This window comes from Onychostoma macrolepis, chromosome 08, assembly GCF_012432095.1.
Source record: "Onychostoma macrolepis isolate SWU-2019 chromosome 08, ASM1243209v1, whole genome shotgun sequence".
NCBI lineage: Eukaryota > Metazoa > Chordata > Actinopteri > Cypriniformes > Cyprinidae > Onychostoma > Onychostoma macrolepis.
The window spans coordinates 9,637,975-9,665,756 of NC_081162.1; the positions used below are offsets into that span (position 1 = coordinate 9,637,975).

At 36.1% G+C, this 27,782-nt stretch overlaps 2 protein-coding genes across 6 annotated transcripts in view; both read left to right on the top strand.

Annotated features, from left to right (window-relative positions):
- Window positions 1-9,123, top strand: part of slc23a2 (solute carrier family 23 member 2) — a 33,953-nt gene extending 24,830 nt beyond the window's left edge. For 2 of the 4 annotated variants that reach the window (XM_058784930.1, XM_058784931.1), the window contains 8 exons: window positions 530-711; window positions 810-930; window positions 2,222-2,378; window positions 2,778-2,925; window positions 3,021-3,126; window positions 4,379-4,646; window positions 4,746-4,841; window positions 5,622-9,123. In XM_058784930.1, coding sequence (XP_058640913.1) covers window positions 530-711; window positions 810-930; window positions 2,222-2,378; window positions 2,778-2,925; window positions 3,021-3,126; window positions 4,379-4,646; window positions 4,746-4,841; window positions 5,622-5,866 — 1,323 coding nt within the window. In that variant the 3' untranslated portion in view covers window positions 5,867-9,123. The remainder of the gene's footprint in view (window positions 1-529; window positions 712-809; window positions 931-2,221; window positions 2,379-2,777; window positions 2,926-3,020; window positions 3,127-4,378; window positions 4,647-4,745; window positions 4,842-5,621) is intronic. The other 2 variants (XM_058784933.1, XM_058784932.1) reach the window with 1 other exon arrangement.
- A 1,714-nt stretch (window positions 9,124-10,837) lies between these two features.
- rassf2a (Ras association domain family member 2a) lies at window positions 10,838-25,467 on the top strand. Of its 2 annotated transcripts, none has more exons than XM_058785570.1 (10): window positions 10,838-11,383; window positions 17,579-17,662; window positions 18,633-18,708; window positions 19,046-19,197; window positions 21,759-21,865; window positions 21,941-22,083; window positions 22,167-22,320; window positions 23,181-23,302; window positions 23,431-23,528; window positions 24,564-25,467. In XM_058785570.1, the coding sequence occupies exons 2-10, from the start codon at window positions 17,610-17,612 to the stop codon at window positions 24,631-24,633; spliced, it is 975 nt and encodes a 324-aa protein (XP_058641553.1). In that variant the 5' UTR covers window positions 10,838-11,383; window positions 17,579-17,609; the 3' UTR covers window positions 24,634-25,467. The 2 variants fall into 2 exon arrangements, with proteins under 2 accessions (XP_058641553.1, XP_058641554.1); XM_058785571.1 differs by lacking the exon at window positions 10,838-11,383 and adding an exon at window positions 14,385-15,369.
- Window positions 25,468-27,782: the final 2,315 nt, after the last annotated feature.

Below are 27,782 nucleotides of genomic sequence, written 5' to 3' on the forward strand. Positions count from 1 at the left end.
TATGTAACTGTAAAAAATGTTTAAAAATTTAACAACTATAATGTACAAATTGAAGCAATAACTATTGATTGCACACACTCACTGTGTGTGACATGAAAATTCGGTTACCTGGACTTTCAGTGGAGGAACCAAAACCTCTTAGGTTTCATTAAAAATATCTTAATTTGTGTTTTGAAGATTAGCCAAAGTCTAATGTGTCTAAAGTGGGTTTGGAACAACAGTAGAGTGAATAAATGATACATTTTCATTTTTGGATGAACTTTCCCTTTATCTGTATTTTAAGAGACTTGCCTAAACTGATTTGATATTGATTTTGCTGTGGCAGACGAAGACAAAGCAACTGGAGCCAAATTTGATTAAATGGAGCATTACGCTGTCTGGAGGCCTTTGTCAATGACACGTTTCAACCTTTGATCACTTTTAACCTTTAACTGCTTTTTTTGCAGATCCCTTCTTATTTGTCTTTTAGTCTATTTTTGTGATCAGATTTAAGCACAACTTCTGTCTCCCACTCTCTCTGTCTCTGTAGATCCAGGGTGCTATAATAGTCTCGTCTCTAATCGAGGTGATCATAGGGGCCTTGGGTTTGCCAGGTGTCCTGTTGAAGTACATCAGCCCGCTCACCATTACTCCTACTGTCACTCTCATTGGGCTCTCGGGCTTCCAGGCGGCTGGAGAGAGGGCAGGCAAACACTGGGGCATCGCCATGCTGTGAGTACAGTTCTCACACACACACGTGTGTTTGTGTATATAACTGATCTGTAGCTCTGTGGACCCAAAATCTAATCTCTTTCCCCTCTTTTAAACAGAACCATATTCCTGGTGCTGCTGTTCTCTCAGTATGCACGTAACATCCAGTTGCCGCTTCCCATCTACAGATCCAAAAAAGGTTGGACATCTTACCGCCTGCAGCTGTTCAAGATGTTCCCAGTGAGTTTCCAAATTAATCCAAGACAAGCACGTCTGTTCATTTCATTCAGGAATTGAGGGAAAATGCATAAAATTTATATAATAAGCGAGTACATCAGGAATCCATTTTCCAAATCGTGTTTTTGGCTTGTCGTGAATCACTATGTATTTATATTCGGACTATTTTAGACTGGTTCTGGTAGGAACCGCGGCAGAGTAGCCCAGTACCTGCGTTCCAGTGCCAATGTTTTTCCGCAAGCTGCATGCAGCTCTGTTTATTAACCTCTAGAGTGCCAAAAGTTACGGACTGCAGCTTTAAGTATAGTAAATGTAGTATAAATATAGTATATAAGCATGTATGCCGTACCATTCAAACATATATTTACTTATTTACTTGCTTGCTTATGTTATTGCCAAAAAATAAATAAAAAAAAAACTTACAAAAAAAAATTATAATAAAACACACTAGTTGCATAGGAGACAAAATAAGAATATTTATTATTATTTTATTTTATTATTTTTGTTTTTCTCAGTGCCATTCCATTAAAAAAATTTAATCATTAAATTGTTTTGCTTGTTTTTTTTTTTTTTTTTTTTGCTTATTTTGTTGCCATTGTTGTGATAGAAAATATGATAGCAATTATAAAAAAAAATTTCTTTTTATAAAAACAGAACCTCAGCAGCTAAAATCAGAATATGATCATTTCTGGTTTTGTTTTGTCTGTTTTTTTACATTCAAGTGATCATCTGTGATTTAATTTCAAATTGCAAATGTTGCTTTTTAAATCTATCAGCAGGTAAAGTTGTTGGACATGTGGTGTTCCGTATCTCAATAATCAGTGTGTTGCGTTTTTCATTTCCAAAATGATCCACATTCTCATAAAGGAATTATCGTGATCATTAGCAGTCTGGTGTCTCTCGCTCCCAGCAGCGTGAGCTGGCATTTTCAGAGTCTTGGCACAGCTCGTAATCAGCCGTTAGCTCTGATGACAGTCGTAATTACCATGCTGTTTCAGAGATGAGGTCTTTTTGGCCTGTGTTTTTAAATGGAAGCACAGCAGACAATGACATGGCAATGAAAGTGAGTGTGGGAGGCAGATAGAGGCAAGCCAAAATACACAGATTGATCCTTGATGATGAATCGTGAGGGAGTTTCAGCTTGCAGTGTCGTCTGCTTGTTTGAAGGCTAGTGAAGGAGGTTGGATAACATGTCTGGCTTTGTGTTCAGCAGTCTGGGTTACTCATCAGAATTTAGCATGAGAAGAGTTTCTTTTAAGTAACTGGGTTTATCTCTCTTTCTGTCTCTCTGTAGATCATCATGGCGATCCTTGTGTCATGGTTTCTGTGTTTCATCTTCACGGTGACTGACGTGTTTCCTCCTGAGAAGGACAAATATGGGTTCTATGCCCGAACAGACGCCCGACAGGGCATCCTTGCAGCCGCTCCCTGGTTTAAGATACCCTACCCCTGTGAGTCTTGCTTTTGTGTGTGTGTGTGTGTTTTGCTTTTTTCCAAAACTTAGTGAACTGCACATGTTTCTGTACCTCTTTAGGCCAACCTTTATGAAAAACAATTTTAGCATACTTTTTAAAAGAGTACTTATTATGAATATAATGTATCTTTAAGTGCAAACTGAATGTAATGACTTATTTGTTAATTGCAATTAAATGAAAAGTATTAAAGGTTACATTTCTATTAAATGTAATAAGCTTAACTTTAGAGTGTTTTTGGCCCACTGAAGCCGACTGAGCTTTTTTTTTTTTTGACCCACCAAAGTATTCAATAAACCTTTATGTGGTAGGAATTTCTGTATGCTAAACCTGATAAGATTACCCATAATGCTTTGTGTGAACGATTATGTGTTTTAGTCCAGTGGGGGTTGCCCACAGTGACAGCAGCAGGGGTGATTGGGATGATGAGTGCTGTGGTTGCCAGTATCATAGAGTCTATTGGAGACTATTATGCCTGTGCCCGTCTCTCCTGTGCCCCGCCTCCACCTATACATGCCATTAACAGGTACAACACAAGGACACAATTGCACATATCAAAACTGATAAAACATCTAGCATGTTTGGTATCCTTATGCGCTAACTGGAATCTCTTTTTCTCAGAGGGATCTTCATGGAGGGACTTTCCTGTGTTCTCGATGGCGTCTTTGGGACAGGAAATGGCTCAACATCGTCTAGCCCAAATATTGGAGTTCTGGGCATCACAAAAGTATGATATTTTCCTTTTCGGCCTCTTTGGTATTTCTTTAGTCACTTACAATGAAGAAGCACCATATTGACTCATAAACTGGTTTTTACTGTGCTTGGCTTCAAGGAGCTTGCTGTTAAAAGCACATGCAGAGAGCAGTCCTTGTGGCACATAGCAGCATGTGTTAGATTGGCCTTCAGTGCCTGCAGTGGATCATTAGCAACCAAAAGACCTTCAATATTGAAGAGGGCAGCTTTTGAGTTTCCTGTGAGCGTCATTAAAATAAGCTCTGGCTGGCTATGTACTCCCTCAGGGCTGTTCCCACAGGAACTATTTATTTATTAGACATGCAACTGCTACTCATGAGGCGGCTATTTTGATTTTAATACTTCATGTATTACAGTTCCATAGTTATAATTTGTACATTTACTGCAGCAATTTTGGGAAGAAAAATAAATATCACCTTATTCGTGGACAAACACTTCAAAAGTTTGGGGTCAGTAAGATTTTTCCTTCTTTGTATTACATTAATACATTCATTCTGCAAGGATGCATTAAGTTAATCAAAAGTGACAGTAAAGACATTTATAATGTTAGAAAGTTCAACATTTACTTTAAATATATGTATATACAGTTTTTAATATATTTGTCAAAGATTCCTGAAAAAAACATGACTGTTTCCACTAAAATATTAGGCAGCACAACTGTTTTCAATATTGATAATAAGTGTTTCTTAAGTCCTAAATTAGCATATTAGAATGGTTTCTCAAGGGTCATTTGACACTGAAGACTGAAGTAATGGCTGATTTCAAATTCAGCTTTGCATTACAGGAAGAATAATTGCATTTTGAAATGTATTACAATAGAAAAGAGTTGTTTTACATGGTAATAATATCACAGTATTATTATTTTTATTGTATGTTTTATCAAATAAATGCAGCCTTGCTGAGCATAAGAGACTTTCAAAAACATTTAAAAATCTGACCCCACACTTATGAATCATGGTGTATACATGTATTTCAGTTTATCTCCGTTGTTACTGTATGCTACAGTGTAATTTAGTAGATCAGTGACCGTAAACTGCACAGAAAATTTGAGACCTGATTTTGAGAATCTTTAACCATGGCATAATCCATTGACTTCGTTGCTTTCAATTCCTAACCTTAATACTACATAAAAATTAGTACAAGAAGAAAATCACAGCATTAGCATTTTATAAACAGCACTTATGCAATAGTGTTCTCTGATTGGTCGGTTTCTTCTCTCTGTGTAGGTGGGCAGCAGGCGGGTAATTCAGTATGGTGCGGCACTGATGCTACTACTAGGAATGGTGGGTAAATTCAGCGCTCTCTTCGCATCATTGCCGGACCCAGTTCTGGGGGCGCTGTTCTGCACTCTATTCGGCATGATCACTGCTGTTGGCCTTTCCAATCTGCAATTTGTGGATCTCAACTCGTCCCGCAATCTGTTTGTCCTTGGCTTCTCCATCTTCTTTGGCCTCGTCCTGCCCAGCTACCTCAAAGAAAACCCTCTAGTCACTGGTAGATACACAAACACGTGTTTATAAACTCACCACATGGGGAATGATGTTTGTTTCCTGAGGGACCAGTGTGGAACCATATTCTTTTCTTCTTTTGCAGGTATAGTGCAGATAGATCAGGTGCTGAATGTTCTGCTTACGACTGCCATGTTTGTAGGAGGTTCAGTGGCGTTTGTGCTAGATAATACTATTCCTGGTAGGTGCAAATCTCATAATACACTCATAAAACACTGTTTGTCTGATTGATCAGGAGAAAACCGCTATTTCTATTCAATCCAGTTAAACCTTTGGCGAAAATCCACGTCACTAGGTAGCTCTCATCCTTCAAAATAAACAAACTAGTTCATGTGTAATTTGAAATTTCTAAGAATTTCTTGTTTTTCTTTTTTTAATTAACAAAATGGTGGTAAATGTAGTAATAAGTTTTCAATCACCATTTGATGTTGAAATTATAACATTAAGAATCTATAGCACTATATAAATTATAGGGCAATTTGGCAAACAATTATTCTGTATTAACATGACTGTACTACTACTAACAAAATTTTAAATAAAACTTTAATCTTCTATGTTGGCAGAAAACCTACAGCTGATTTATTAGTGCTTCTCGTTACGTGTGGGAAGATGTGTGGCATGTTGCGTTTTCAAATGCATGTTACAAGCGAAATCGCATTTATAGTGAACCGAGCCTCTCTGACAAACTGAAAACCCCAGCTCATATTCTGCTCATGTGTAAATAAACACAGTGCTGCGCTATACTGCACATAATTGAATTAAATCAAAGCCTCTGGCGATTTGATAATCACACTAAGCCATATTGCAGTTTCGGTTTTATTTTAATTTTATTAATGGTGCAATTCTAATTTAAAATGTTTATAAAACATTATAAACGTTTAGTTTTGTCTTGTTGATCATGTTTAACATTGGTGCATTCCCTGCTTCCCTCTAATTAACTTATCTTTCTATTATATTCCAGGCACCCCGGAGGAAAGGGGCATCCGTAAGATGAATCGTGGAAACAGCGCATCTAAACGGGACAGAATGGAGTCTTACGACCTTCCGTTTGGTATGGACTTCCTGCGGCGTCATCGCATTTTCCAGTACCTCCCAATCAGCCCCACTTTCGCTGGCTACCAATGGAGCATCCTCACCCACGGTTGCCATAACAGAAGAGAGGACGACATGCCAACAAAGCCAGAACTGGGAGAAAGTGGGGTATAGTGTTTAGCACTAGTATGTTTTCAGATGGTAGTCACAACGCTCCATTCCACTCAGACAGCAAAATCCACAGCCCGGTCCTTTAACAAAAAGCCAGCTATAAACTATCTTCATCCTACAATCCTTTAAAAACTCTGTATCCTTTTTGATCGAGTTTGTCATCAACACTAAAGTTGGTTTCTTAAAACTTTGACAGCACAGCAGCTTTGGAGCTGATCTGAAGGTGTCTCCATGACAACAGTGAGTGGATGCAATGCAGGTTGTACTCGTTCATCTCACTCTGTGTGGGAGAACGTGAAAACAGAGACTGATGGATGGAAAAATCACTTTCTGAATTTCCAGTATCAGTGTTCCTTTTTTTGGCCTGCACTTCTCCATCTGCATCAGTGTGTAGATAATTGGATGTGTTTGAATTTAAATGAAGTACTATTGAGTGCCTACGTGCACATGGCGGCCACTATCACCTTCACATTCACAACAAACACAAACATGCTCAGTCTCGCTTTATGCATGGCGCAGTTCCGGATCCCGTTAAACCAAGAGGATCGTTAAAGGTTTACTTAGTGATGCAAGGTTATTGTGCTTTATGTTTGAATTGCACTGCTTGAATTAACGCACAAAATGTAGTTTGCTTGTTCCTAATTTAACTTCCAGTGTCCGAGTCTTGCTTCCAAATCCGTAAGTACTTAAACTGAAATGAAAAATTTAAGTCCCAATGCCTTAAATGTAAGGAAAACGATTCAGTCGTACAAATTTATGTTTTAGTCATCTCGTTTATGTTGTTAGTTAGCTGCTATTTTGCTTAAAGTGTTAGTTCACCCAAAAATGAAAATTAATTAATTTTTGGGTGAACTAACACTGTAATAGCTCATATTGAAAGAAACGTTTCTTATTAAATGCCACCTTGAATTTGTAGCGTGTTTTGGAGGCGGATAGCTATGCAGTAGGTAAAATTATACAAAAAACGAATGTATGTCAGTGCATGGTTTGCAAAAGAAGGAAGACTGGAAGGGGAAAACTTGAGAATGGTTGCACTCAGGCAGTCCCATCGAAAGATGTGGGGAAACGTTTTTCTTTTGGTCGGATTCTGTTGAGCCCTCCTTTGGGCGTCTTTTATGTGATTATAGGTGGCACTTCCTCACTGCTGTTCAAGAGAATGTGGTTTATAATGTAGATTCTCACAAGCACTGCAGATGTGGTTTGTTTTTGGACACAGAGAGGATGGGCGGAATTTAGTGGGCATTTATTGACAGTTTCTCCAACTGTATAAATCCTGTTGTACTGCATTATCACAATCACTTACTAATCGTTAGTATTTAGTTGGACCTATAAGTTCACATTTCTCATTTTTGGTTTACAGACGTACTATAATCTTTACAGTAACATGTACAACACACAGCATTTTTAAATGTACACTATCCGTTTGTGTTGCAGCATTGTAACCAATTTTTGACCATTGGAGACTCTGGTGTCATGGAATGGAGACTTCATTGGCCTTCCTGATTTAATAGTGCGCAGTTATGCTTTCACCTCTGTGATAATCTCACTTACAGCTTCATCTGATGGTTGTATCTTTATTTGAAGCTCATACTGTGTCCACTTCAGATTCAGAGTTTCTTTTGTTGACTTGTAATTTATTTATTTATATGTACTGTCTACTATCTTTGTGCAAATCCTTTGCTGCCTGTAAGCAGGAAATGGGAGATGCAGTTCTGCACTCTAAGGTTTGATTTGATAGGCTGTCAGCATGGTGCAAAGAGAAATTGCAGTTTTATATTACCAGTCTTGATATTTACAACATAACTGGTGCTTCCTCTGTGAATCATTCCAACTAACATGTTTGAGATGTTTCTCTCTCGCTCGCTCTCTTTCTAGCTGACCTGTAATACAGCCTAATTTTGGTTTCTTTGATTTTGTTTTTAACAGAAAACCCTAATTATGCAAGGACCATTTCACTTAGTAACACAATGTTACAACTGTTACTTTGTTTTCAGCCTTATTTACACATTTTTTCAAAACGTTCTGTGCATTATAGCAGGAAAGAACACATCGCACGTGTGTTTGAGAGTGTTGAGGAGACAGTATTTGGTACCTAAAAGCCAGATCTGAGTGTTGTATGTATACAAGGCAATACTAATTTACTTACTGTTTAGTGAACACTTGAAACAGAGTGCTGCAGCAAAAATTCTACAGTAGAATAAGATATACAGTTCAAAACATATATTGTAAAGAATCCATTACTATAGCACTTTTTGGTCCTAAAATAACCTTCTTATAAAACATTCAGCACTCTGAAGTGTGGTATAATGATTGCCTGTGAATCCAAAGTAAATGCATCTGAGAAAGTGTGAAGTTTGCCTCTGAATCCCATCCCATTCACACCGATAGTGCTTGCAGTGGTGTCAGTCTCGTCTCCTTAAATTTTATCCTTATATAGTTTATTGAAATGTTATTTGAAACAGAATATGACATCTTATGAAGACCTTTCACAGCCTGTGGTGTTTATTTGTCTTGTCAATCGTTTCAGTCATTTATATGGCAGTGAAATTAATAAATATTTGTCAGAATATATAGCAAATGGTGATTTCAAAAGGATTTTTGGCCACTAATTTACACTATTATTAGTACTTTTAACATTTATTGATGCTAAATATGGTTTTTAACATGAGAACATTTTGGAAACACACACTGTTGTGCGAAATCTCTGTATGGGCTGTCATGTAAAGGTTGTGATGGGTCTTAATAACATGGTGGCATGTGATTCAAAGAAAAACAACCCTTCAGTTATTTTGAAGGGGGTATATCTGAAGAATATACTTAGTTTCTCTGAATTGTAATATGTTTTTAATGTTTTACTGTTTTGTTTGTACATCATTTTGTGTTTTTACAGACGAAAAGATGTTGGAAAAAATGCTTATCTTAAATCATCATGCTGCAAAGCGCACCAATTTGTTACTTTTTTTTTTTTTTTTTTTAATCTGTAGTTTGATTGAATATATTTGTTGTTAACTTGGATGTTTTCATATTGTATTTTTCTAACATTACTTCTGTTCATGTTAAAATTAGTACAAATTTAGAAAGTGCAATGCATTGAAACTATTATAAATACATGAATATATATATTGAGTGCAGAATGTGCTATATTCTTGGACCAGCCATTGCAGCTCCTGTTAGTAGAAACAGCAGAAATTGTTTTATTCCATGTTCCTAAAGACATTTAATAAGATGTTTCTGAGCAAATCATAACGTCTTTTGTCTCTTGTCTCTTTGTATGTGTGTTTGTATGTATGTGCATCAAGGTTCCCCGCAACAAACAGTATATATTAGGTAAAATTAAAAAAGTATTAAATTATTATTATTATTATTAATAACATTTTGTAAATAATTATTATAATGATGATCATTCAGACAAATCAATTTACATCAAATGGTCTATTCCTGCATCCTTAACTGTTTTCAGGATCAGAGTTAGGTGTATGAGGGGAAAAAAAAAAAAACATTCATATTTCAAATGAATGGTAAGCATGAAAGGCTCTTTTTTTCAGAATTATGGTCTAGTTACGTGACATTTAAAATGTTTTTTTGTCTTCTCTGGTAAACTCATTAGATGTATCAGGTTACACATGCCAGTTCTTCACCTCTGATTTCCCCCATCAACCGTGTGTGTGTGTTGACCGTAACCGTCTGAGTTAACATGATTAAGCACACACAACTCAACCAGACTCAATTAATAGATGCAGTCATAGGGGGCTCAGAGAGAAGAAAGTGAAGAGATGCTGTCAACAACAGCAAGTCTTTTCTTTGTGGTCCCATATTCTGAATGGTGGGTCCTACATTATTAATAGAGGATGCGCTGTTTATTTAGCAAATAATATGATATATGATAGACCTTTCGGTATGTCTACAGGACAAATCTCTAATACTAAAAAATGTTTTTAAAAATCTGTTTAGAAATGAACAAAGTATATTGTACTTTTCACTTCGTACTAGAAGTTCTTTTTAATCCTGAGCTTCCTAAACTCTTTTGCTGCTTTTACTGTATGAACCCTTTAACCGTGCTCCCGACAGATGGGTAGATCATAGCTGGTAGCAGATTACAAGAGATTAAAACGATATCAGTCTTTCCCAGCTCAGATTTGCTCATTTTCTGACCCTTGACGACCCATGATGATCTAATCCTCACCCTCAGTGTCACTTACCCAAATTTTCCACAGAGAGAGCATGTGTTCTTACTCATTGAACTGCCTATATATATAATCTGATTTAACGTAACCATACTCATGTTTACAATTTTATAATGTGAATCAGTCTTATTCATAATGTGTTAGACCTACTTGTCCACTAGACGGTTACACTTTAGAAAAAAGGTTTCATTTGTTAACATTAGTTAACTACATTAGTTACATAAACTAACAATTAACCTTTTACAGCATCTATTAGTATTAGTTAACCTTAATGTTTACTAATACACTTTTAAGATCATGAGTTATTTTATCGTTATGCACTGTGAACATAATCATGATAATTACATTTTAAAAAGCTTATATTTTTAACTTATATATCCATTCTCAAAAGCCATGAATCAGTCGGTACCATAAAAATTAAGAAAAACATTTTATAGGGCCCAATTACTGTTTAAATAAACCTTAGGACCTAAAATACAGGTCTGTGGCTCTTAATTTCTTTTTATAAATTTACCATTTGTAAACTGATGTTTAATGTTTGTTTTTTAGAAACATCACTAGCATTTGTATTAAAACCATACTCACTGAATGTAGTAAAAAACAAAAAATCAAATCGGGAATCAAATCAAGAATCGAATCGCGAGCTTGCGAATCAGAATCGAATCGAATCGGGACATCTGAATCGACACCCAACCCCAGTATTAAGGCTTTTACTACATTGCCAGCATCTTTCAGAGAGACAAACTGAATTTAAACACCTCTGGTCACGTGACTTCTGTTTTTACAGCAGCCATGTACGTTACGTTTATTTAGCCTATAGATCACATATTTGTAAAATAACTCTTTTTAGAGTTGTTTGTGCCTTTTTGTACATTTGAATCCCAAATGTTACCGATGTGGATTAAACGGGAGAACCTGTGCTTTGATTCACTATGTCCCTATACTCCAGCGGGCTATTGTTTTGGGGATTCCCCGCTGAACGCATATGTTGTCCAGCGACCAGCGCGAAAGGAGCAGCGCGAACAAAGGGGCGTCCGCGCGCGCACTGATTGGCTGCTGCGTTATCTGAGGTCTGTAACAGCAGATGGGGGTATTCCTCCTCCTCAGACGCCCCCCTCAAACTGCGATTGTTCCCGATGCGAGCACAGAAGCTCGGTTTGAGTTGGAGTGAGTAAAGCATTGGATCGGTTGGTAGCATCGCTGATGGTAGATTTGTTCAGTTTAATGTCGTCTGGAGACGTAAAAGCACAGATAAGATTGAAAAGCCTTCAGAATCTGATCTGATCTGATCATCGTGACATCGGGCATCTGGAGAGCAGAGATCCACGAGAGAAGGGTGGGTGTTTGTGTGCATGTTTTCTAACATGTTGTTTGTTACTCACGACTTGATCAGACTTGGATGCTTATGCTGGCATGTGTTTGCAACTTTGTATCATAACGTGTAATATGATCAGTTGTGTATTGAAATTCATTAAGAATGTCTACTGGAAATGTAATGTAATATTCAGGCTTCAGATTACAAAAGCATCTGTGAGAATAATATGCCACGGTGTTTAACATGTAGAGTTGTTTATGTCCCCTGTGAGATATATGTGTTAGCAATGGCAAAACTACGGGCTCAAATGACTCGTTTGGCATTATATTTGTCTAGATTACATAACCAGTCTGTTTTATACAGAATAGTTCACTCAGAAATGTAAATTATGTTACTGTTTATGCAGGTGTTGTTCCAAATCGCTGTGACTTTCTTTCTTCTGTGGAACACAAAAGGAGAAGTTCATGCTTTTTTTTTTTTTTATGAACAGTGAAAGCATATTAACATTTGTTCAACTTTTGTTCATCAAAGACACATTAAATTGATCAAAAGTGACAGTAAAGACATGTCTCAAAAGTTTCCACACTTCCTTTAAGCAGCACAACTATTTTCACCATTAACTGAGCAGTAAATCAGCATATTAGAATGATTTCTGAAGGATCGTGTGACAGCTGCTGAAAATTCAGCTTTGCCATCGCAGGAATAAATTGTACTTTTAAATACATTAAATAGAAAACAGGCTATTTTAAATTGTAATATTATTTCACACTTTTATTGTCTTTACAGTATTTTTACTCGATTAGCATAAAATAGATCTTTCTAAAACATTAACAAACATTATAGACCTTTCCAGTAGGGCTAAATAATGTGATATGGCCTCAGGTAATAACATGCAGCTGATATATCAACAGCACCATTGTGAGTGTGGTAACTTGTGATTCAGACTGAATTTGGATAGTTATTTCATATATTTCTTTGTTGCCAATGAAAATACTTCTAAAATAGGCCAAAGCATCAAACTTTGTGAGTCACCAAGGACACGGACAAGCAGAGTGATACAAATAGTGAAATGTCTCACTGCTGTTGGACTAAATATCAGCAGTCCTGGAGCGCTGCTGGACCAATCAGATTTGAGGACCGGGAGTCTGGGACTAATTGTTGTATAAAACCACAAGAGTACTTTTAAGTGCCTATAAATGATGCAGTTCTTGCAAATCTTTCAAGTTTGAAGTTACATGATGGGGACTAAATGATAACAGATTTTTAATTTTTGGGTGAACTATCCCTTTAACAGTGATCCTCACACCTTCAGGCGGTGCCTGTGACACGTTTGAGTATGAGTGAATCAGGGAAACATCTTCAGAGAGTTTAAACATGAGGAAAATCATGGGGGGAAAATTAGATTCCTTCTCTTCATCTTCATCAAATAAGTTACTCATTTCCAGACTAGCCTTAGTCTCTCAGTTGCAAGTTAGAATCTCAGTCAGATGTGGGCGTCACATTTTCCATGCAGCAGATTTTGAAGTAGCTGTGTTTTGTCTTCTTTGTCATACTTCATAACTCATGAGGGTTTCACAGCAGCAGCCATCAGTAAACACTCCAACAACTGCAGCAGTGCAAGCTGCTAAACACATGAGCGAAGGGAAGGAAGAAGAGAAGGAAGAGGGAGCAGAAGTGTGACTTTCAGCATTGTTGGACAAAGCTTGTTGTCGGTTCGCAAGTGTTTTCCAGGTTGCCGTGGCAATTTAACAATAGCCGAGCAATAGTGTTTGTGAGGAGATGCTGGTTGGGGGAGGTGAGGGAATGGATGTAGGCCAGGAAACATCAAGCGGAGATCTTGGCCTGGATCTTAAAGACCGAGGGTATGAGCGGTTGCTTTGGAATTGGACAACAAGGGGAAATTTCCAAGCCATGGGAAGGAAGAAAACGGATGGAAAGGTGGCCGTGGTTGTTTTCAGGTCATTGCAAACAATAGCATGAACAAATATGATAGAATTTATTACTTAAAGTGTAACATGCAAACATGCAAAAAAGAAAATGTCCACCAACAGAATTTGGTTAGTTTTAGATGCTGAAGCAGGATAAACAACCACTTCCATGTCTGTCCCACGAAACACATGTACAACTCAAGTGCCAAGCCACAGTCTGTGTTTGACAAACATGTAATTATTCATAATTAGGCACTTTTATAGATGCAAAGTTGATCTTTAAGAGAACCAGCAGATTGGATAGTCACATGAGCCCAAAAGGCCATGTAAAAATAGTTCTCATGCTCTTTTTCATTCATTTTTCATGGACTCCCCTGACACATTTAATGCTAGAGTGCACCGTTGCATAAGTGTGGAAAAGTACATGGCTCTTGAAACGTGGTGCTCAAGTAGTTTGATGGCTGTTGCAGTAAAAAGCATGAAACAAATGGCTTTTGCATTTCAGAGACTGAAGTGGGGTCATGTTGCATGGATCACTGGTGGGTTTTTCTTTATCTATATTTTCCTAACCGACGTCTAAGAGCTTGAATAAAGGAAAAGTTCAGATAAGATTGTGAAATGTTTTTTGTTTTTTTTCTCTCAACTTCCCTTTTTCCATTTCTTGGATTGACTTCTTGGCAGTATGTGTAGTAATCTACACTGTTTTGGTGTTTGTAAGAATACAAAAAATACAATAAAAACAGTATTTAAAACATTAAAATAAAGGATTAATAAAGCTGATTTTTTTTTTTTTTTTGTAACCAGTAGGCTACTCTAAGCTTCAGTGTCACATGATCCTTCAGAAATCATTATAATATGCTAATTTGATGCTCAAGAAACATTTCTGATTATTATCAATGTTGAAAATAGTTGTGCTGCTTAATTTGTTTATGCAAACCATGATATATTTTTATCAGGATTCTTTGATTAGTAGAAAGTTTAAAAAAATAATAATAATAACCTTTTGAAATAGAAATTTTTGTAACATTTTAAATGTCTACTGTCACTTTTGATCAATTTAATAAATGCTACAACTAAATATAGGTACTTTATCACAGTATAACGAAGTATGAAAACTGGGTATTCATTTTGAGATTTCCTAAAGATTACAACAGTGTTATTAAATTATTAGTGTTTTTAATTATCAGCTTTGAGGAAATAAGCATGTACAATATTGGCCGATTCAGATTAGGCACCGATACATCATGCATCTATAATCTAATCATCGCCTGTCATCTGATGCCTATTATCTGCTGGCAATGACTTTTGGATGTGTATCAGAGACTAATAGCTCTTCTGTAGTTCTGGCAGGACTATATGTGGAATATGAAATATTAATGTCAGAATAAGCTGCTCAGGGTCGATTGGTATTGAATATTTCATCATCTCCTGATTGAGCGCAGCGAGTGGTGTGTATGAAAGATGTGGGAGGGGCCACACACACACACACACACACACACACACACACAAGCTCTAACAGCTACACATACTTAACTGTACGCTCTGGGTCAGGAGATGGTGGTGTTGATAAGAAAACAAGCCCATACAAGAGAGAGACCCTATTGTTTGCTCGTGGGATAATGATCTTGTGAAAGTATAATCGTGTAGGAGTTTTGTCAGGGACTGAATGAGGCCATTACCGCTTCCATTTGGGGTCTCAGTGGGACACCTGTGCTCTGTTTGTGTGTTTTTGTGTGTGTGTGGACTCTTGAGTTATATGTGTGCACTAAGTAGTTCTCTTGAAGTGATTCTAAGTGCTCATAAAGTTCATATATCTTTTGTTGGTGTAAGATTAAACGGCAGTGTGCGTAAAGACATGGGTGAACTTGAGAGAGACTGACACAGGGAGATAAAGGGAGGAGGAGGAGGCAGTGAAACCACCATTGGGGAAGTCTGAAGCCTCATGTCAGTTTCCGCTGTGCAAATCAGAGGAAGAGTTTAGGAGAGCGAAGCTGCGTGTCACATGGGTTCAACACTGCTTTAGCGTTTAAAGACCACCAGACGATCAGCTGCAAAAGAGCCGTTTGGAAAAGAAAGAAGGTAATGTGCGTTCAGTTAAATCTTCTTATATCAAGTTCAGGAAATCCTATGAGATAGCGAGACCGTAAATGGGAAGTACTACTCTTTAAGCTTTTGAAAATGTCAGGATTTAAATCAGTGTATTGTGACATCTTAAAATATGCTGGTTTGTAGTATTTCAGATGAAGAGTAAATGCAGGAAGGTTGTTGTTTTAAGTAACTTGTATGTCATTTCATCATGTAATACAGAGGACACATGACTGTTGGGTTGGTTGTTTTTCTGTGTTTAAAGGGATAGTTGATTCACAAATGAACATTCTCTCATTATTCACTCATCCTCATGTTGCTCCAAACTTCTATGTCGTTTAATTTCTTTCTTCTGTGATACACACAAAAATATATATATTTTAAAGAATGTTAGTAATCAAACTGTTTCTTATCCCATTGACTTCCATTGTATTTTTCAGTGGGAAACGAAATGGTTTTAATGCCAGCATTCTTCAAAATATCTTCTTTAATGTTTCACAGAACAGGTTTGAAACAAGATGAGGGTGAATTTAGATTTAGAGTTTTGGGTAAACTGTTCCTTTAACATGCTTGTACAAAGTTAAACCACATACTAGGCAGATGGCCACTGCTATTTCCTCAGTTTCAGTTCCTTTAACATAAGCGTCAACATGTATCTTTAAAAAAGTTTGACACATATTTATTTTAGTTTTGTTGGCATGACAGTTGTATAAATGTTTTAAAGAAGACACAATAAAACAGCAACAGCACGGAGTCCGGGATGCTGAGTAGTTGTAACAGTGGGGTAACAGTACCCCTGTTGTCCTGCACCTGTCCCTGTCTCCGGAAGCTTCTGTAAAGCCTTTCCAGCTGGTGAGGAAGGAAGCCTTAAGTAGAGCTAGAGCAGTTTGTATTGTGCCAAGGGAACCTCCAAACAGGAGTATATGTGTCAGCCATTGAGCTTTAGAGTCGGTTGCATATTTTGCAACTTATCCTTTGAATAACTCACACTGTGATGAAGGATTTAGACTGAATATCACTCATGTTTTTTAGATCAATGTATGAGCATTTCTATTGACTGATGTGTGATATTAAAAGTTTCTTCCGTCTCTGGTTTCTCTAGTTTTATCTGTAATGAAATACCAGGGACAGTACTGTATTATCCGACAGCACTGATTGTATTTCAATCGATGGCATTCCTAAAAACATAAATATATTGATCATCATTATGACTGAGCATCTTTTACCAGTTTAAATGTTAAAGACTCTGTTGCGAGGCGGGAAATTCTCTATTTAGAGATCATTTGATTGGGAAAAAAATCAGTGTTGTGCAACATGAGTATTTTTTGTTTTCCCAAATGAGAAACACATCAAAATTAAATGTGTATATTAGCATACACTACTGTTAAAAATGTTGTAATGTGTTTGAAAGCTCACCAAGGCTGCATTTATTTGATCAGAAATACAGTAAAAACAATAATTTTGTGAAATATTATTACCATTTGAAATAACTGTTTTGAATATGTAATGTATTCCTGTGATGCAAAGCCGAATTTTCAGCATCATTACATTCAGTGTCACATGATCCTTCAGAAATCATTCTAATATGCTGATTTGCTCAAGAAACATTTTTTATTATTATCAATTTCTTATTATTATCAATGTTGAAAACAGTTGAAAACAGCAGGATTTTTTTTACTGTGACTTTTGGTGAATTTAATGTGCCATTGCTAAATTAAAGTGTTAATTTCTTTAAAAAACATCTTACTGATAACAAACTTTAGAATTTTTACTATACTATAGGTGAACTCAAAGGTAAAACAAAAGGGCCCAAAACTTGAGCTGTGATTTCATGGGGTCTTTAAATGTGTTGATGAACTGTTTTTGTCTGTTTCAATCCTCTCTTTCATTCCAGTATGTGCTCTGTGTCTATTCTGGTCACATCCTCATGAATAGTTTACTTTCAGCTGTGACTTGCAGATGTCGGCATCACATGGGTTTGTGTGATATAGAACAGAGCATCAGTCTCTTATCAAGAGATATCAAAAATACATGAGTTAGTCAATGTGAGATATGCATACTTTACTTTGTTTGGTTTCTTCCATTCCTCGTGCGCTGACCTAGATACAGAAGAGTTAATTCTTTGATGTTAAAACAAGAAGCAGAAACATTCTCTCTCTCTTTCTCTGTTCTCCTCCCTGTTCCTCTGTCTCCGTCTCTCCAGAGTCCTTCCATGCAGTCGTGGCTGGGATAAAATGGATGACAGGAATGACGGTGTGCGGGTTGGAGAGAACAAATTCATCAGCAAGTGAGTATAAATCTTACACCAAACTCATGAGCGTTAAAATCATCCTATGACTGGAATGTTAAAAAATCTGAACAATAGAAATGCTTGCTTTTTATTGTCCTGTTACCACTGACAGTTCTGTAATAATCTGTTCGCAATGCGATACTGTACAGTCAGATTGTCACTACAATAAAATAATAACCAGACAGGAAGATCAAACTTTTATTTTGTCACCATGACTGGCTGACTTTACATTAAGTGACAAGCTACAGACTAATAAAATACATGGATATAAAATACTCCAACAAGATAAATACTAAAACACTATTTAATTAATAAAATAAATTATAATAAATATTAAATTAATCTATCTATCTATCTATCATTTCATTATTCATTTGCTATTTTATTCATTAAAAATGTAATTGGAGCGATGGCTGCTGAAAATGCAGCTTTGCCGTCACAGGAATAAATTTTAAAATATATTCAAACAGAAACGTTGTTTTAAATTGTAATAATATTTCACAACACTACAGTTTTCACTGTATTTTTTATTAAATAAATGCAGCATTGGTGAGCATAAGAAACTTATGTAAAAAAAAAAAAATACATTAAAAAAATCTTACTGAGCCCATACTTTTGAACGGTAGTGAATAAGGTCAATTTTAGGATATTAAGAATATGTTCTTCTGTGGATAATAGTTATAATAATAATACTAATATCAACTTATGTGTACATAAATATATATTCTTTATTCTTTTGTTCTTTATTTTAATTTTAAAAGGGACAATGCATATTAATTAACATAAGCACTCATTTGTATCTTGTACTCATTATTTGTATATATAAACACACACACACACAAATAAATTAATGAGAAAATAAATCACAACTTTTTAAATGCATTTTTAAAAATAGAATTTTTAAAGAATTTTCTTTACTTTTTTCAAAGATTAAATGAATTGTTGAACAAACTTTGTTATTTCTCAGGAGAAGCATTCTCTCTCATTTAAAGACCTACAATCTCTACTATGAAGGAAAGAACCTGCAGTTACGCCACAGAGAGGTAAGAAAGAGATTTACACTCATTGTGTGGCAGGTGGGGAAGCGTTTGACCCCGTCTGTGCTTTCTCAATTATTCACTATTGTCTGGGGAGTAATAACTGTCTGTGACTGGAGGGGTTGTGTGGGGGTGTTCATGCAGGGCTCCTTTTGTGTCTGTAAATGCAGCTTGCTCAGGTGCTCTGGCTGTGTCAAATTACTGACAGATTTAGATATGCTACATTTATCAACCTAATTTATTCTAAAAGTAATACTCGGGTCCATTATGTATCATCACTTGTTATTGTCAGGTAACAAACTCAAGGATAAGTATATGTGTGTTGTGTGTATTGTGCCTGCAGGAAGAGGAGGAGCTGATCATAGAAGGACTTCTCAATATCTCATGGGGTTTGCGTCGACCAATCAGGCTTCAGATGCAGGATGACCACGAGCGAATCAGACCTCCTCCCTCCTCTACCTCCTGGCACTCAGGGTGTAACCTTGACAACCAGAGGTCAGACAATGAAGCATACACACAAATATATTTAAATGAGCTCATTTACTTCCTATACATGCAGTACTGAGGAACTACTGTACACTGATGAAGAGAGAAAAAAAGTACAGACAAAATCAGTTTATGTTACTGAATATACCTTGTTTTTACTGGAAAATAAGACTGATTAATATGTCAATATACACTACCGTTCAAAAGTTTGAGATTGGTAAGATTTGTTAAAGGGTTACCCCACCCCAAAATGAAAATTTTGTCATTAATCACTTACCCCCATATCGTTCCAAACCCGTAAAAGCTTCGTCTTCGGAACACAATTTACGATATTTTGGATGAAAACCGGGAGGTTTGTGACTGTCCCATTGACTGCCAAGTAAATAACACAAGGTCCAGAAAAGTATGAAAGACATCTTCAAAATAGTCCATCTGCCATCAGTGGTTCAATCTGAACTTTATGAAGCGACGAGAATACTTTTTGTACGCAAAGAAAATAAAAATAATGACTTTATTCAACAATTCGTCTCCTCCACCATAGCGCCATTTTGGAGAATATCCTCTGGACGCAAATAGCGTACACTGTTCTGTGTCAGCTGCGCCGCACAGATACGTCTTCTACGTTTATTTACGCTTTGATTTGAATGAAAACAGCGTATCCATGCGGTGCGGCTGACACACAACAGCGTACGCAGTTTGCGTCCAGCGGGTATTCTCCAAAATGGCGCTACGGTGACGCAGATGAGACGAATTGTTGAATAAAGTCATTATTTTTATTTTCTTTGCGTACAAAAAGTACTCTCGTCGCTTCATAAAGTTCAGACTGAACCACTGATGGCAGATGGACTATTTTGAAGATGCCTTTCATACTTTTCTGGGCCTTGACAGTGTTAATTGTTTGGCAGTCAATGTCCAAAATATCTTAAATTGTGTTCTGAAGACGAACGAAGCTTTTACAAGTTTGGAACGACATGGGGGTAAGTGATTAATGACAAAATTTTCAAATTTTCGTATCCCTTTAAGATAATGTTTTTGAAAGACGTCTTTTATGCTCATCAAGGCTGCATTAAAAATGTAAAAGGAGTAGCCTAATATTATGAAATATTATTACAATTTAAAATAACTGTTTTCTCTTTGAATATATTTTAACTTAATTTTTCAGCAGCCGTTACTCCAGTCTTCAGTGTCACATGATCCTCCAGAAATCAAGAAACATTTCTAAATATTATCAATGTTGGAAACAGTTGTGCTGCCTCATATTTTGTGGAAACTTTGATGCAGTTTGTTTTTAACATTCTTTGATGAATAAAAAGTTTGGTTTAAAAATGTAAATGTCTTTACTGTCACTTTTGATCAATTAAATGTGTTCTTGCAGAACAAAATTATTAATTTCTTTAGAAAACATCTGACCACAAGTGTTTGAAAGGTAGTGTATATAAACTGCTAAATACTTTTTTTGCAATACAGAATTTTCAACCGTTAAATGTCACTTTATTAAACAAAACAGTGTTTGATTAGTACTTATTTAGCTTATCAACCATATCCTCATAACAGAAACCAAGATTTCTTTCATAAGCCCAGTTCTTTAAACTCAAGTAACCTTGACACTACAGTATATAGCAGCTGAGAGCCTGCTTTGTTTCCTGAGTTTGTTGCCATAGCAACTCTATCCTTGTGATGACCATGCTTTTGGCATTCCATCAGCTGAAATGTTTTGAGCGTGTGTTATATAAATAATTCACACATTTCTAATGTTTTATAGTTTTGATCTCGTCTAGTTTTGCCTTATGGTTCCAAATGGGGACTTCAAAAGAACTATTTATATCTGAGCACTCCAATGCTAATATTGCTTTCAGCACCTACTGAGAGTCAGTACACAGAATAAAAGAGCTGAGAAACTGAGCACTTGCATGCCAGATGTTATTGATTATGTTAGCTTAACAAGCAGTTCCCAGAATCATTTGATTTCATGTCCAGTATGTGTTCATATGCATGACAGAAAGATTTCAACTGGAATTCATTTTTGATTGTTTTGGCATCATTTGGACAAATAATAAGATTCATTTGATTGATTCTAGGATTTCAGTTTTGAATACAGACTGATGTTGCTCAGAAAAAAAATATTTCTGGCTTACAGCATGATCAAATGTTGCTTTACTGACCTTTTTTAATTAAACATTAAAATGACATCTGTTGGCATTTAGGTTTTTGAAGGATGCATTAAATTGATCAAAAGTGACAGAAAAGACATTTATTGTGTTACAACAGATTTCTATTTCAAATAACTGTTGTTTTTCAGCTTTCTCTTAATCAAAATATCCTGATTTGTTAATAAAAAAGAAATGTTTCTTGAGTATTGAGTACGAAATCTGCATATTCGAATGATTTCTGATATGATAAATTACAATATTGTATTTTTTATCAAATAAATGCAGCCTTTGTGAGCTAAATTAAATTACAAAATATATATAAAATAGGTGTATAGTATATTAGGTACATTTTGTGCTGTGGATTGTGAATTTTATGTTGTGGAAGAAGAATTCTTATGTTCCTCTGTAATTGTTTTCCAGTCAGGAGGGTCAGAAACAGACTCCTCAAACTCCACCTCAGATGGAAGTGACGCCCCCCGAGGACTACTCGAGCAACGGCACAACACAAGACCATGAAGAAGAAGAAGGTACGACTTCAAAAAGACACATTATGTGAATTTGTGACTTGTTCTTCCTCCTCATCTTCTGCTTTCTCCTGGCAGATGCGTGTGACGTCTCCGCTCAGCTTCTTAGAACCAAAAGTGATGCTGGTGTACTGAGACGGGGCAGGAAACGGTCTCCCAGCGACCAGCGGCGAATCAGAAGGCACAGATTTTCCATCAACGGTCACTTCTACAACCACAAGGTAACTTGAGAAGAATCAGTTGTGTGTGTGATTGTTTAAGCATCAGTCATGTGATCTCTTGTTCCTCTTTCTCTTTGATTTAGACGGCTGTGTTCACTCCTGCGTATGGTTCTGTAACTAACGTCCGGATCAACAGCTGCATGACCACACCACAGGTGCTGCGGGTGTTACTGAATAAGTTTAAGATCGAGAACAGCCCGGATGACTTCGCCCTCTACCTCGTTCATGCCAGCGGAGGTCAGATGCTGTCTGCTTTTATTTTCCAGTTAATAAACTTGACTGTGCAACACTGAATCGCCATCTAGTGGACACAGAACAACATGACAATTATACTATATTGGAGGCTACAATCAATATTATACACTAATAATCACTATTATACTGCTATATAAATACTATATAATTAAGATTTTTTTATGTTTTTGAAAGAAGTGTGTTATGCCCACCAAGGGTGCATGTTTTTATTAAGAAAAAAAAATTGTGAACGTAATATTTTGAAATATTATTTCAATTTAAAATAATTTCTTTCTATTTAAATATATTTTTGAAAGTGTAATTTATTTGTGATGGAAGAACTGTATTTTCAGTAGGCATTACTCCAGTATTTAGTGTCACATGATTCAGAAATAATTTTAATGTACTTTTTACTTTAATAATTTTTTAATCAGTTTTTCATATTTTGTGGAAACCATGATATACTATAATTCAAAAGTTTAAGTAAGAAAAAATCAGCTAGGATGTGCTTTAGTGACCATGAAAGACTTTCAAAAACATAAAAATGTAATTATTCCAAACATTTGATAAGTAGTGTAACTGCTGATACCTAGTTTTAGTATTAAACTTGATGTTTGTGCTACAGATATGAATTATACCTTAAATCTTATAATGGATATTTTTTACATTTAAATTTGTTGTGAGAAATTGCCAAAAAAAGTTGCTTTGTGGTTAAGATTTTTGCGTATCTGTTTGGCAATTGTCCACAACACACTAGTATCGTGGTGGAGACCAGTTTTGCACCTTATATATTTGTACAGTGTAATGAAAATGAAAATATTGGAATCTAGTTGCAGATGTACAAAATGTGATATGTGTTTCAGAGCGTGTTCAGCTGAAGCGTACGGATTACCCGTTAGTAGTGAGAATACTTCAGGGACCATGTGAGCACGTCTGCAAGATCTTTCTCATGGAGCAGGATCTGGGAGAAGAGATTCCCTATGAAGTGAGTGTGTGTGTGTGTGTGTGTGTGTGGGGTTGATCTGCTTAGAAATTCAACTTTATAAGGCTGGTAATGCTGAAACGCACAAAGAAATTCACATGACTGACTGCAGTTGCTCTCTGCTGCTGTAGGTGGCGCAGTACATCAAATTTGAGATGCCTGTCCTGCGGAGTTTTATTATCAAACTGAAGGAAGAGGAGGACAGGGAGGTGCAGAAGCTGAGAAGCAGGTATGATCCACCTTACATGAGCAGACAGGAGAAATGATGGCTTGTAATGACCCACTGTTTCAACATCTGCAGACTCAGCTACAATGACACAATACTGTACTTTGCAAATCGAAGGCATATTTTCATTTAGTTGCAATAAATTAATATACAATGTCCAGATTTTTATTTAAACATAAAGTTTCATACCAATAAAATATCAATGTCTATATATCAGGGATTCTTAACTGCAGCCTATTCAAAGCATTTTTTGTTTTTTTCCCTGTATTTATGACAAGGCTGCTTGTTTTAAATATTAAATTAATTCATGTGTGTGACCCTGGACCACAAAACCAGTCTTAAGTCGCTGGGGTATATTTGTAGCAATAGCCAAAAATACATTGTATGGGTCAAAATGATAGATTTTTATTTTATGCCAAAAATCATTAGTATATTAAGTAAAGATCATATTCCATGAAGATATTTTGTAAATTTACTACTGTAAATATATCAAAACGTCGTTTATGATCAGTAATATGCATTGCTCAGAATTCATTTGGACAACTTTAAAGGCGATTTTCTCAATATTTAGATTTTTTTGCACCCTCAGATTCCAGATTTTCAAATAGTTGTATCTCGGCCAAATATTGTCCGATCCTAACAAACCATACATCAATGGAAATGGTTTTGTGGTCCAGGGTCACATATATACAGAAAATCTGTGATTGGAAATGTGACATTGCTGCTCATTTCGGCTCATGGGTGCTCAGGTCTGCTACCAGGTCTTTTGAGTCTAAATGCCATGTGACTGCTGACTCAAGCGCCACAGAAAATGATGTCATGACAATGCTAATTGGTTGATGGCACCACAAGACGACGCACAGTCACAAGCCCTTCACTAGAGACTATCCTAAGCTGTGACGTCAAAGGCAGCAGGCAGGGAAAAATATCAGTTTCACTTTTAAGAGACCTCCAAATCAGCGATGCATTAAAAGTGAGTCAAAATCCTTTTCGGTTCATTTCTGTGTTTTAATAATCCATGCATCTCTTTCTGAACAGGTACAAGTATCTGCGGTGTATCATTGAGAAGCAGCTCCAGTGTTTACCAGAAGGCTCCACCTGTATGTGACGAGCACACTCCCCTCGTTATCAATCAGTGGACTTCCAGACTAAATTTCATCAGTCCCGTCTGTCCTAAATGATTGTTAACCACTAATATGCATTGATATTTGCTGACCAGTGAAGATGGATGGTACATCTTGTTATATAAACATTCTTTGTATATTTTTCTCTGGTGCTGTAGGGAATCACATGCAGGTACAATAATATAAAAGCACATTCCACTAAACCAGGGAATTTCATCATCCAGTGATCACTGGAAAGAGCAATTATAACGACAAGCACAAAGTAACAAAGATAAATTCTTACAACTTTAGTATTATTTGTTTGGTTTAACCCATTAAAAAGGGTGACGACTGACTGATCACTTTACATGTTGGATGTATTGAGAATACATGCGGTCTGAGCCAACCTGTTGTACCATCTGATTGCAATTCCATTAGACCAACGTCTCTTTTAGACAGTGATTAAAAATCTCTTTGTTCCAGAATGGTGAGAAGCGAAGTAAAAGACTGTGAATTTAAAGGATGATTGAAAACGGAGTGAAGCAGCACAAGGGACTGCCGCGTCTGAATATCTGAATGTTGTTTGGGATGTCTGAGTGAGCGAGTTTGTATGACTGGTATGCATGTTTGGGCACCTGAAGAGGACGGACAGCATGGCTGTAGTTGAGAAAGAGCTTCATATTTTTCTTTTACATTTAGACTCTCATTCACACCTATGACTGGCCTCTGTGTTGTCATACTTCTGATATTTCATCTGGCATGTGTTTATATGATACTGATTGTAAAACTGAGAATATGGTGATAATTATATTTAAATAAAATGTTATCATCAGAACGTTTTACACTTATCAAATGTGTCTGTTACTAGTATGAATATGAGCATGCGTATCAGTATTAAGAGATTATGGAAGATTATAGAGGATAATTACTATTATTTGCAGTGTGCATGTAACTATTAAAACATGTAACAAAAAGAGTATTATACACTACTGTTTGGGGTCAGTAAGATTTATATATTTTTGAAAGCAATTATTACTTTTATTCAGCAAGGATGCATCAAAAGTGATGCATTTATAGTGGTAAAAGATTTCTAATTCAAAGAAATTCTGTTCTTTTGAACTTTCCAGTCATCAAAGGATGTTATGACAAAACCCACTACATAGTCTACACCACAGAGTATACAGTATGAACTACATCCAGTGTGCCCTACATGTAATATGTACTACAAATCTAGTAAAATACAAACTTAGTATGCATTACATCTAGGGTGAACATTGAAATAGGCCTATATAGCTAGATATGCGTTTATAACATCATTGAGGTTATGCACACTATGTATGTAGTATCAGTTTTTGCAGAGGACTCTAAAAGTGTGTGAGATCGCTAATTAAAATGTTTTGTATTTGTATTCTCCCAGTTCTGGATACAGTGGAGCCTTTTCACAGTTATTAGCTATATCTAGCTTTTTTTTTCTGTAGGGCCTACCTTTTGACACTATATTTTATGTTTTATTACCTTAGTATTAAATTTCAGAAAACTAGTTAACTCTGCTGTGTGGGTATTTTTAACAGCCGAGTGAGTGATGGCAAATTTGACATCTTTTCCTAATATTTCTATAATTTTTTCCTCTTTTGGAAACTCAGAAACACTACATTTTTGGGGGATTGCATTCATCTCTTCAGAGGTTTACCCAACTATATAACAACTTTTGCTTCTGAGAACCCCGGAAACGTGAAAAATGTCCATTGTTTTTTGTACACTGGCCAAGAATTTTTTTCATGCACAACCTACCAGCAAAGAAACTCACTGTGTGAATGTCAGAACTATCAGTCTTCCACATGATTTGACTGCAGGTCATCTGTGGGTTATCTAACCAGCATCTCTGAGCTCATGGAGAGATACAGTCACCACATGACCGACCCCACAGTATGACCCTGGGCCTAAAGACGTTTGTCAAATCCATAGACCGTCTTAATCCTGTTGATGGATTAGAGCGATGTTCTGATCCTATGCCGGTGAGAAGGGCCGACGTAGGTTCATTCACTCAACCAATCAGAGAATGAGCAGCGGTCGGTTAATGCCACTGTGTACGTGTACTTGTGTGAGTTCTGTCTCAAACTCTCATCCATTCAAGCGCAGCAGACAAGAGAGAAGGACAACACTTGGACAGTCATCCTGAACCTTCCAAAATACATTTCATCCTCACACCAAGTCAATGTAAGTCAATGCATCCTCCTTTGGAGGAACAAAACTTTATTTTAACCATATTTAATATCAGTCATTTATTAATATTATTATTATTTTATTAATATCTCTAAAGAAAAGTATCTTCATACGGGAAAATTACATACCAATGTGTGATATTTTGGTGTATAATGTTGTATTACTGTTTATTTCTGTTTTCTAAGGCTGTTGATGAAGAATTAATATTTGTATGTAATATGAAGATAACGGTATAAAACATCTGCTTATTATTCAAATTCCAGTGCTGTTTACATTATTTTAAGGTTATCTTTCTGTGGTAAAGTTTACCTCAGAATTGAATGACTTTAAGAATGAGCATCCTCTTTGTGTTGCATTTGAGTGAATGGTGCAGGGGTGAGAATATTCTTGAGACAACCAGACACTGAACTACACCAGATTACCATTCTAAAGCTGCCAGACTGGCGGCCTAGTTTCTGAAAAGATCATGTATACTGCTCAATTCTAGATCATAATATACATAGAGATCTTCTCTATACAGAACTTCATTTATATATAAAATATAAATAAATTAAATTATAAATACATGCATACAATTTTTTTAATTATATGTGTGTGTGTGTGTGTGTGTGTGTGTGTATACACTACACTACCAGTGAAAATTTTGGAATTAAGATTTTTTTTAATGTTTTTGAAAGAAATCTTTTTTTGCTCATCAAGACTGCATTTATTTGATCAAAAATACATAACCTTAATATTGTGAAATATTATAATCTGTTTTAAAGCTGTAAAAAATAAATAAATAAAACCGTTTTCTACTTGAATATATTTTAAAATGAAATTTATTCCTGTTATGCAAAGCTGAATTTTCAGTCTTCAGTGTCACATGATCCTTCAGAAATAATTATATAACATTTCAATAAATTACATTTTAAAATATTTTAATATAGAA

What these genes read in the sequence shown, in the direction of transcription:
- rassf2a (XM_058785570.1), top strand. Translation starts at nt 17,610, where the DNA reads ATGGATGACAGGAATGACGGTGTGCGGGTTGGAGAGAACAAATTCATC. An exon ending in CCTCGTTCATGCCAGCGGAG is followed by an intron (nt 22,321 to 23,180) that starts GTCAGATGCTGT and finishes TATGTGTTTCAG; the next exon opens with AGCGTGTTCAGCTGAAGCGT. An exon ending in GAGAAGAGATTCCCTATGAA is followed by an intron (nt 23,303 to 23,430) that starts GTGAGTGTGTGT and finishes CTGCTGCTGTAG; the next exon opens with GTGGCGCAGTACATCAAATT.